This window comes from Colias croceus, chromosome 11, assembly GCF_905220415.1.
Source record: "Colias croceus chromosome 11, ilColCroc2.1".
NCBI lineage: Eukaryota > Metazoa > Arthropoda > Insecta > Lepidoptera > Pieridae > Colias > Colias croceus.
Genome location: NC_059547.1, coordinates 4,534,244 through 4,546,933, shown reverse-complemented (window position 1 = coordinate 4,546,933; position 12,690 = coordinate 4,534,244). Strand labels below are relative to the sequence as shown.

The 12,690-nt window shown below is 32.2% G+C and overlaps 1 protein-coding gene across 4 annotated transcripts in view; it reads right to left on the bottom strand.

Moving 5' to 3' along the window:
• Positions 1-727: 727 nt before the first annotated feature.
• The window catches only part of LOC123695908 (cytohesin-1), a 38,410-nt gene continuing 26,447 nt past the window's right edge, over positions 728-12,690 (bottom strand). For all 4 annotated transcript variants that reach the window (XM_045641868.1, XM_045641866.1, XM_045641865.1 and 1 more), the window contains exons 6-9: positions 7,673-7,791; positions 6,440-6,551; positions 3,396-3,526; positions 728-2,784 (exon numbers count right to left, since the gene is read on the bottom strand). In XM_045641868.1, the coding sequence (XP_045497824.1) occupies positions 2,649-2,784; positions 3,396-3,526; positions 6,440-6,551; positions 7,673-7,791 (498 nt within the window). In that variant the 3' untranslated portion in view covers positions 728-2,648. The remainder of the gene's footprint in view (positions 2,785-3,395; positions 3,527-6,439; positions 6,552-7,672; positions 7,792-12,690) is intronic.

Genomic DNA, 12,690 nt, shown 5'->3' with positions numbered 1-12,690 from the left:
TTTTAAATCTTGTAAATTATTAATATAAATTAAAAAAAGCAATGGGCCTAAAATCGAACCTTGTGGTATGCCACACGTAATTGGTAAGGGAATGCTATTGTAGTTATCTATTTTAACGATTTGTGATCGATTTTTTAAATATGATTTCAGCATGTCTAGTGCTTTACCAGTAATGTTAATGGATGCTAATTTCTTTATTAAAAGTTCGTGAGAAACGGTATCGAAGGCCTTTTGTAGGTCAATAAATACTCCCAAAACTAAATTTTTTGCGTCAATGTTCTGTTTTATTTTAGTAGTCAGGTCTATAGTCGCTGACAGAGTGTTACTTTTTGGCTTAAAACCGTATTGACGCACTGAAATAAAATTAAATGAGTCTAAATATTTTTCTAATCTCGTGTGTAAAATTTTCTCTAATATTTTTGACAACACTGGCAACACCGAAATTGGCCTATAGTTACCAGGTTCAAATTTTGAACCACTCTTATAGATAGGAGTTACCTTCGCTATTTTCAACGAATCCGGAAAACGTCCTTGACTTATAGCTTGGTTGAAACAATCGCTTAAGGTATGATTTAATTTTTCTTTAATGCATTTAATTGCTTTTGTGGTAATACCATCAAGACCTGTACTACAGTTTGAATTAAGGTTATTTATAATTTTTAAAATTTCATTAGGTGTACAGGGATCAAAAGTGGATAATTCGTACTTTTTTGATGGTGATTTAGGTAAGGTTAACTTGGATTAACACATAGGATAGTTTTTATCCCGGAAATCCCACGGGAACGGGAACTATGCGGGTTTTCCTTTGCAAACGCGGGCGAAGCCGCGGGCGGAAATCTAGTATTTTATAACCGCAACCATTTCAATGAACAATATGTATTTCCTAACAATAGCTAATAAAATTATAAATGATTATAGCCAACATCACTATTCACTAACCTTTCATCATTATTTTTTATTACCAAGAAATCATTTTGCACTATATTAAATTTATTAGTTTTTTTTAAAGCGAATCTAATTTATATAAAAATATATACGATTTTATTCTTGTTTCCCAGCTTTATAACGCGAACCATTAAAAAGCAATGTATGTACGCTTTCAGTCTTGCTTTCGTTATTTACATGGACATTACTAACGATAATTAATTACTCAATATATATACAGAACAATGTTTAACGGTCACATTGTTATTTATCACATTTCACAATAATTCATTGCATGTGGACGACTACAATACTTAATCTACGAAAACATAAAATAATCTTTTATTGCTATAAAATATTATAATTAAAAATAAATCTTAAATCAAATATTACAATCACAAAGACACAAATACATACACAATAATAATAATTAATGAAATATACATCGACTTATTTCGAAAATTAAATTATTACTTCAATTTTAAGACACTGTTTTTATTAATGATATTCTGTAAAGTGTAAAATAATGGTTTCACTAATAACCTTATTATCATTCTTTTTTTACTTATTCTTTCAAAGAACTATTGCAACGATTGCAAAAAATCTCTTATCTACTGGATTACTTCATGATATAAAAACTTCAGTTTCAATTAATATTGCCGTACTAATATTTTTTTTTTATCTGTGTAAATAAACAAATGTTTTAGTGCCTTTATTACCACTAAAAAGTACAAACTGATCAACCCGAAATTGTTATTGCATTGGAATATCTATATAAAAGAAACAAAACTGTATTTACCCACGAAAAAAATTACGCATTACTTGTTGTGTTTGATGTCACACAGCGCGTTTTAGCTGCATTAGAACATTTATCCCTTCTTTTGACAAAATAATATTAATATGGCTAATGAATCTCATTAACCAAATGAGTTGCTATTTAGCATTACGCTTAAGATAATTTATTTATCAATGAGTTATCACCTTAATATCGCCCATACAATACACTGCCACCCTTTACGAACCCATTTTCTGAATCGAATAATTTTTAATTCAACTATATAAATTATGTCCATTACACACTGCTAACATGAGCGAACTCTTTGTACCATTTCTTCTTTCTATCATGTCCATATGACTCTGTTGCATTGTGAACTTGAAATGTTTTTGGAGTGAGTTATCCTCTTTGAACAAACAAGCATGAATCGTATATCCACAGCATAATAATATGTCCACCAGTAAAGATCAGTACACACTGTGTTATCCTGTAGAGTATACTACCACACATCTTGATAGTGATGATACAACACTGGTACATTGGAAATAGAGTGAGCTCTTGCCTTTAAAAGCAGCACACACTTTATTGTGTGTTCGCAGCATAACATGACACTATCAATAAAAATAAGACACTGTGCACATTTGCGCATTGCTTGATGTTAATTAGAATGCTCGCCAAATAGATAACACAGCTCAACACTTCACAGCATGTAAAGACCGTTACACACTGAATACTAGTTGCTTGATGGTAATTAGTACATTCTTGCTTTACAGCCAGCACACACTATACTGGACCGTGGATTCACAGCTCACTATATGAAAAGCCCGGTACACACTGTAGTCGAATTGCTGATGGTAATCAGTACACTACCCACAGTGAGCTCACACCTTACAGTACACGACCGTGTGTTCACTCAACACTGCACCCGCAAGGTCCGGTACACACTGCGCTAGTGGGCCGAGTGCACACTGTGCTGCGCCTTCTTCTTGCGCTGCGCGAGCATGTCGTAGAACGGGTTGTGGCTGATGGAGCGCCGCAAGCACTCGATCCACTCGTCCCGCTCCTCCGCTGTTGCTGCTGACATTCTGGAATATAATTTAAATTGTGAATTATTATCAAGTTTGGATTACTTCTTTTTTTGACGTGACAACGTCTTATAATTCGATAGAGCCGGCTGCACGCACGAAAAAACATGACTCATGCGGCGTTACCTCGCTCTGAGGCGTTCCATGTAGGCTTGAAGTGCAAGCGAGAGCGCGGAACGAGCGACAAAGAAGCACAATCAGCCTTAAGACGTTGTCACGTTCAACTATCGTCAGTAAACCGATTTTACAGACAACCAATTTTTGTATAGGATAGCAAACGAGCAGATGTATCGCCTGGTTTTAAACGAACCACGCCGCTCATAAGCATCCACTCCAATGGGAAGTGAATGTGTTGCTGTACGACGAGGATGTGGGGTTTGAGTAAACTAGAATAACATCTGTCGACAGACCAACAATCTGTATATTTCCCACTGCGCTTAGATATAGAATAGAGTACATACAAAGTCAGTTTATATCTAGATAAAATAAATTATTATTAAAGTTATACCATTGGAAGCAGTCATATTCAGCTTATATGATGATCCAACCTTTTTTAACCACTTTACAATTCCACCTTAAACCCGGAAATCTAGTTTATAACATGTACCCACCTGTACACAGTATGTTTCCCCTCGACGACCTTCCCCTCGGAGTCTGTCTTGCACGCCTTGATGAGGTCGGCGCCGCCGCTCGCGTACAGCTCCAGGCAGTGCGGCCGCTGACGGTCGCTCGCTGGACGGACCTGCGAATATTATTATTATTAATATAATTTAATATCTTAAGTCAGTCAGTCTTAAAAATTGCGATTTTTGAATATTAATATCTACGCAACTGTTTAATCTGTATTTATGAAATTTAAGGTTCTTGTTTATCTTGGGGTTCTCTTTAAATGTAGCAAATTTGGTTTGTTTAAGTTAAATAGTTTTCGAGTTAAAAGGGGGTGAATAGTGGCTCCAAACGGTTCGTGTTATTACACATGGCTGCTGCTCGCCAGTTCTCTTCGCTAGAACTTGGCTTGCCGCGTGTCTAGATTATTTATTTATTATAGTTTTTGTTGTTGGATACATGGAATATGGATGTAACAAAGTCATTAAAATCATTTGATAATAGAATTAGAATAGTTTGAAACACGGATAAAAACTAGTGATAGAGTTATAATCCGTAACGTTTACATTATGTCAAACAAATCCATATTGTTATTTATGATGGAAAATATAATACATTCACCTGTTCACACACACATTTTTATTAATTATTACTATACATAACAAATTGGAGCAGTGGTCTTTGTAATACTGGATTAAATGTAGCCTATATTATATTATTCACGTGCATAGATAGCCTAACCTGCATATTGCAGAAGTATACTTGTGTTCCTAATGTTAGCCGAATCTATGATACGGGTAAGTACGAGGAACAATAGCTGTCTTTTTTTTTTCGTATAAAGCAACATTTACATTCTTATTTGTAACAAAGAAAGAGATAGTGGCATTACACAAGAATCCCATAGGCATTTCGTTACAACTCGCACTGGCAATGCGCATCTAATATTAAGTACAGAATGAGTGTTTTACAAGACCTTGTATGTTTATTTACACACTGTAAATAGGGAACTAGAGAATGTGTTGTCTGGTAACGTCACATGTTGGTATGTCACATATCCGTCTTATTATATATTCATAACAATTAGTTGCACGAACTATAGACGGAAAACTAAACACGGTCGACGGCCTGCAGTGTTATTATATAATTAAAACATAATCCATTGTGGATATAATACAATTACGAGTTTCCGAGAAACAAATTGCAGTTAAATTTTAACTGTTATTCAAATCAAATGTAGTAATAGCACTACGTCACGTACGTTTTATGACTATGGATTTACGGGCTTAATAAAGATTTATTGTTCATTAAATATAAAGTCATTAACAGCTTTAACTTTCACTTTCGAAGCTTAAATAAACCATAAAATAAACATAAATATTTTAATTATAAAATGTAATCCATACTATCATATTATAAATGCGAAAGTAACTCTGTCTATCTGTCTGTTACTCGATCACGCCTTAACTACTGAACCAATTTGCATGAAATTTGGTATAGAGATATTTTGATACCCGAGAAAGGACATAGGCTACTTTTTACCCCGGGACATAGGATAAGTTTTATTTCGGGCTTCTTTGACTGCGCGGGCGAAGCTGCGGGTGGAAAGCTAGTATGCATATAAAGTTAGAGTAATTTTTTATAACCAATTAACATTCCCAACAGCTCATTTCGATCACCCTCGATATTAATATATAAAACTTAAAAGTATTAAATTTAGTAAAAAACGTAAAAGTATTAAACTTAAAAGTATTGAATTCAGATTGGACCAGTTCAAGAAACAAAACAAATAAAAACTAATATAAAAAATAATTGTCTGGAAAGCGTAACTAACATAATATAGAAAGTTTATAGCGTACAAATTGTCGTGAACCAATTTGATACCCATGTGGTACTAAATTGATCTTTATGATCCATCTTACCATAGATAATATTATGTATGGTTCGTTATGTGTTTGCAAGTTTTTCTTGTTATAATGAATACAATTACCTGTGTTGAAAGCATGATAAAATAGAAAGATGCAATTTCAAAAACTTTTAAACTGAACGGTATTTTTTTTTTTATACATTAGTATGTAATCTAAAATTTTTAATCCTATCACAAAAACATGTCCAAAACTTAAACCAGCATAGAACAGAAATCTATCACCAAACAACACATATCGCTATCACACACTGTTAAATACTTTTATTACACTAAGGATATTTTTCCACCAATAATGTGCGAAGATGTGTAGCGAGGAATGTGTTTGTAAATAACCAATCATATCCCTTCATTTAGTTTGAAGCGTTTAGCGATTGAAGCAACTTCAACTTCGTTGAATTTATATTTTTTTGGTTTTATGGCATTCAAATGCTTTATAAATATAAATTTATAAAGAATAGAAAAAATTCGATCACGAGGCGGGATCCGTCCCGCCTCGTGATTATATGAAATTTATAACTTCAACTTCAACAAATTCTTACAACAGAATTCCACAATGTATTAAGAGTTTGAAGCGATACTTTTGTTGGAAAAGCACCATTATGATCATTGTTTACCGCCTAAATTGTATTGCCACATTTCCATACGTTACTTGTGTGATCATCGCATGAATGTTAACAGAGCACACGCCTACCACGAGATAATATTATAGGGAGATTACGATATGCATTGCTATTGATAATAAAAAGTGCAATTTATGACATCGTTACAACTTTATAGCCCGTGACAAAAATAAGGTTTACGCTTGTTAAATGTCTTAAAAAGGAATTAAAATTAACGGTGTTATTGTTATTAAAATCTTACAAATATCGGTGACATTCATGATCGTAAAATATATGTATTTATTAGGGGTTATAAATGATATTAAAATAAGACAGAATTTAATTCTCCTGTGGGGTATTTGTATTAAAGTCTATGTACAATACAATCCGTCCATCTTTTGCCTGTTTATGCTTATAATTAAATTTTATAAAACTACACAATACTGATATTCAACTACACACAATACCTCCAAAGCTAGTAACTCTAAACTTAAATTACGTGGAAAATTAATATAAAAATACTCACAGATATATTTTCTAATGGAATGATTCCCCTTGGCTCCTTATCCGTTGTGTATTCGAAATAGTAAAGGCAGTTGTCGTTCAAAATGAACCATCTTCTCTTCCATGATTTGTATCTGAAACACAAACATTGTTTAAATTAAAATTTATATCATTTTTACATTATTATGAATAACTTACAACACATTCTGATAGCAAAAATGTTTAACATTGCATATTTAGGAAAGAAAAAGTCTTATACATTTCTACATTCTCAGCTATTGCTATAGAAGAGAAAAGTATTAAATAATTGTTGTTTACAATATGAAGAGCTTGAGCAAGACCATAATACATAATATACAATATATGGTATTGACCAACGTTTAAATATTGACTTAATTCTACAGAGTAGTTGTTATTTTACTAAGATTGTAATACTTCAGTCAATCCAGTTTAATGTACTACAAGTAGGCTATCTTTACCTATGTGGGGCCAACAAATAATAGGCACTGATAAATTCATAACAATTTCTTTTAAACTAATGTCATATTTTACTGATAATAAGAGCGTATTTACAATGAAACTTAAGCTTTTTGTTTTATATAATAATAATAATAAACTGGTTACGTAATCTCGATTAAACAGAATTATTAAATCAACAAACCAGAAAAACAATTTTATCTCAACGTAAATACCATAAATGTATACGTAGATTCGCGAAAAAACGTAATTCATATGTAATTAGCGACTTATAAAATATTTGACTGATAAATATGCAAATATAATTCATAAGATAATATCATGCCGTGTGTGGCAATGATCATGATATTATACAAAACAAACATTTGTTCTAAACTCAAAAATGTGTGTGCAAACAGTGTCTGCGAATACAAGCTCCTATTAGGAGCACAGAGTTATTTCAAATTTCAATAGAAACTTTTAAGGGGATGCGATACTGCCAAGTAAACAAAACTTAGCCGAGATCTCAATTGAATTCAACAAAAATATGCAACGCCGATTATTTAGTCACTTATTATTTATTTATCCAATAAAGATGATTAAAATCTGTTTTGGAAAATAAATGGGTTCTTACAAATCGTAATTTCATGATACCTATTGGACAATCTCTCATAGACCTTATTTTGTTGCTATCCATATTATGGAGATGCATTATAGAGTTCGATTTTATATGTTTATTCTTTATTCTTTATAGTACAAACTATAGACTTAACAGTAAAAAACATGAATGTTTATATACCTTCCGCCCTGTTTCCACAGCCACCCCTCCTTGTCCGGGTTGAAGAAGGTATGCATGAGATCATTACCGTCGTCCTCGGGAATCTTGAACGGCTCCGTCTTTATCGACTCGTATAAGGACTGGAAATTAAATAAAGGCACATTAATAAAGGCATTACATTACATAGATAATGAGCAATTTTAATAAAACAAATGAACGTTATTTTATCATTTGCATTTAATTTGCAATATTTTCAAATAAACAATAAACCAGTTAAAAGGAAGCAATTATCAGTATATCACAAATGACCCAATACAGTCATCTTTGTTTATGCGCACGTGCATAATAATTATCAATTTTCATACGAGCGAATTAATGCAAAAATAAACCGTAAAAACGAGCCAACAATCACTGCATAATGCATTTATCGAGTAATGAGGTCCACTTACATATTCAACAACACGTGTGCCGTACATTGAGTGTTAATCGCACTAGAAAACAAATTTAGGTAGCGTGGAGCTTAATTGAAAACAATAAATTACTATCGTGCACCACATCGCTACTGACTCAACTGGCTTGTCAAATATCATGACACGTTTATCGGTCGTCACTTGGCGCCGATAAGAGGGCATTATATTGACATCAACTATCGCTTAATTTACTTTATAGTGTCTCATTTACGTCATTTGAGGTTAGGATGGCTGTTGAGTAAACAAGGTCGGACATAATTACTTCGTGAATGATAACAATTTTCTAAATGTGTCTAATTAACGCGAGGTATTTCAACGCGAGGCAAGATTGGAGGTGAGGTGTGCGGGGCCGTTCGCGTGACACGCGCTCCTCGCGCTCCTCGCGTCGTTTGTTTTTCGTAACGTTAGCGCTATGCCACAGTGTAAAATACTTATATCAAAAGTAAATTGTGATCAATTTTTATTATGTAAGCAATGTAAAAGTGTTTGTGTCAGATTGTAAATATAAAAGTAAATAAAGAAATCATTTACAACTTTATAAACTGAGATAAGTAGGTACTAGGAATTTATTAATTAGCACAACATAATTATGGAAGTACTTGGTGTAACTAATAAATATTACTTGCTGCTACCAGTAGAAGCTTAGAGTATTATATTAGAATAGTATAGAGCGCGTGTATTACAATATAACTACAATACTACAACAATCTACAAAAATGGTCTGATATTATTTCTTCGTAAAATTATAAAAAAAAAAAGTTTTATTGAAAAATATAAATATCGCTAATTTCTGAACATTTTCACTCATAACATTTTTATTTATAGTTCTATGACAAAAAGTTACTGGACCAAAATTGTAGAAAATTTAATTTGCAACAAATAATGTTGACAATTTTTTTTTATCAGATTAATAGTTTAAGAGATATATCATAAAAACCATATTAAGCGCTATTTTTAAGATGGCGGCCGTGGGACAAGGGTGGCGACCCCACAAACTTGGTGATAGCTTCACACTAACCCCCCCTACACATCAAAAAAATAAAATGCGTCCTCCTAAAAAACGCAACCCCAAATGTAACTTTTCAATGAACTATAATAACAATGATTATGAACTAACTATTATCATCTATTATACAGTAAAAGTTCCTTATTCGCGCTTCCTTTATTCGCGTTTTCACTATTCGGGAATTAAAAAAATGCGACCCAATTTCTATATTCGCGACTAAAAACTTTTTAATCGCGGATTTAATAAGTACATACATAATAATAAAATTATTCCAATAGGTATCTAACACAATATCCTTGTCAAATGGACTAATAAGAAAGTAAAATAGATCTTATTACAAGTTAGCCTAAAGTACATAATATTATGTTGTTAATTAATGATATCGCCGAGGCCTTTGACCCAAGCCGCCTTTGTCGCAAGCCGCCTTTGCCGCGATTGATGTTTTTGAGAATGTAAATAAACAGAATGGAAGCAACCTTATAACTCAATAAATAAAGTATATTTTTAAATGTAGTTCCGTTTATAGTAAAAGCCGCTTTGCGTGTTTTATAGGTTTCGTCTTTCACATTCGTTACAAAAATAATTGTGATCGAGTAACGTCTACTGCACTCTTCCTAGTTTATAAATTTATAATGTCAACTAAAAAAAATGAGACACGAAAAAAATCTCAATCGTCACCTAGGAACGTATAACGTAGAACCTATAATCCCATATAATAATTACCATTCCGTATTCACGGTTTCTGTATTCGAGGCATATATTTTATGGAACATATACCCCGCCAATAAGGAACTTTTACTGTAGTGATTAATAATTATTATTAGTCAATAATCATTATTATTTGACTATTATCAATTATTTTTTAACAAATAATCATTATTGTTTTTTTCCTTAAAATAAACAACTGTAATTAATAATTATACCCCAAAATTATGCAAATAATACACCAATTACGTAATAATAATCCATACTAATATTATAAATGCGAACGTAACTCTGTCTGTCTGTCTGTTACTCAATCACGCCTAAACTACTGAACCAATTTGCATGAAATTTGGTATAGAGATATTTTGATACCCGAGAAAAGGCATAGGCTACCTTTTATTGCGAAATATGTACCACGGGCGAAGCCGGGGCGGACCACTAGTATTATATATATAAAACAAATTATTATAAACTAAACTCTTATTTCACAGTAACGCAGCTTTTATCGTTTTGAAATAAAAGCATACGAGGTGAAACTTTATAACCAACTGATATTTTTATTCTGTGGCATCAAGTAACCACGTTTTTATCATATTACTCAATTTACATACTAGTTCTCTTTTCCTGTCCTTTTTTGTGATACTGACACTGCTTTCTTCCGAATTTTGTTTGTTTTGTTACCCATTTTCAATAATTTATCTTTACTCAAAACTTAAAATCGAGCGGAGATAATTTGACACAGGTCCTACGTTAGCAAGCGCCTGATCAAGACTGGCGGGGTAGCGGGCAGCGCGGTTTGTAAAGAAAACGCTGGGCAACGTTAAGTTCTGAGATATAATATGTATTTAATAATTACAGGGCTTCAGTAGAAAACCAAAATTTAGCACGTTTTCTGCAGTACATCAAAATACATATCCTTATATAAAAATTATTTCCAAAATCAGAAATTTCATTAATAAATAATTCGTTTTCGATCTTTATTTTAGCCTATTTTTATGATTTTATATGATCGAACAAAATACACGTGGTTGTGTAACAAATTAGCACACTTTTTAGGAAATATCTTGAAGTGTATTGATTATTTTTTCTAGAAGCGTCATATAATTGCAAATACATGAAAAATTTGATCTTGCAAACCAATTTTACTCCGCTTCGCTGAAAGGACTCCCCTTAATGATTGATTGGAATCAATTTGGAAAATCATGACATAATATAATGAATGAACATTTTTAGCTATCGGCTTGTTTGTATACAGTTTGAAGGAGTGAAGATAGCGGTCCGTGTTATGGCGCAAACTGGTGTAAAGCCTTTTATCATTTACTCAACCAATCTATACGCACACATTTCCAAAAATTTGTTTATATATGATAAGATAAATTGATGAAAAACGGTTTAAAATTACTGTATCTCTCAATATATCATCGCTATCGCAAGGCTTCTAGATTAATGTAGATACTGAAACTAACAATTAATTGCATCGATAATATCGCAGTCACTTTGTATACCTAGTTACATACAAAGATGCATTATAATATTCTAGGAAGCACTTACTGTTTTATTGCAGACAATATACCAGGTATTTCATTATTATGTAAACAAATGAACAGCCCAACACAACCAGAATCGTGACAATTTTACATTAGAACCTAGTACGTATTAATTTTTCATGTAGAAACGTGATGTCATGACGCTAATGTACTAATAATGTAAAGGTGGTTAATAGAAGAAATAAACTAATAGCTAACCTACATAGTTTTATTGCGCTAATCCGAGCAAAGGAAATGCTAGCTAACGGTGATTATAAAATACTATTACTCAGATCTGACCATGTTCTTATTACAGGTAATTAAGCTTAATATTTTTTACTAATGCTCATAGTACTTAACAAATTGTGTCTGAATGCATTGAAAGAATTCAGAATACAATTACACTGCAAGAGAGTATCCGAAAGTAGATTTCCCGCACGAAATACATAAAAAATAAAAAAAAACAATAATAAAAAAAATATGAATTAAAAACTATAGGCTAGGAATCCAATATTGTCTAAACACATGTAATTCCGTTATTACGCCTAGATTATGTGTGTAATCTATCTATAAGCGAATTGCTAATAATTCTTTTGCAATTTATTGATTCTCAAACTATACTTGTATTTTATTGGTGATATCTTAACGCACCCAAAAAACAGATTATTTTCGCATATTTAAAGCAAATGATATTCAGTTCCAAATTATATGAAAAAAAAACCTAATTTATAACAACAACAAACGCTAACCTTCGAATTCAATGTTAACATCTAGATAAATCGACTGACAGAAATAATACGTGCTCATTCTATATCCTGAATGCAAATGAATATTGATCAAATACGAAATGTATCAACTACAAACTTTGCTTCTAGAGGTATTAATTATTATTGTACACACATACATCTCAATTAATATTGTAGTAATATTTTACTAGTTTCAGGTTTCATTTGTATGGTTGCTTTTATAGGATAGAATTTCATTCAGACGCAACCAGACGTTCAGGCGCTTCTATTTAACGAATCCATCGATGGTTAAGATTGTCAAAATATTATAGCAATATAATTAAATGGCTATAATTAAACTCAGGTTTATATAATGTTAATTATAGTCATGGAAAATCGGACATTTTTGTCGTCTTGAATTTTTTTATATAGGTGAATTATTGTTTAACAGAGCAAAGCCGAGGCAGGCTGCTAGTTAAATGCCTTTCGAAGCACGCCTGAAGAATTTTGAAATACCATTGCTATTACAACGGTAAAGCAAACTAGGTTAATTTTATAAACTAACAAGGACTAATACTAATGTAGCCTACATTTGCCTTACGTTAAC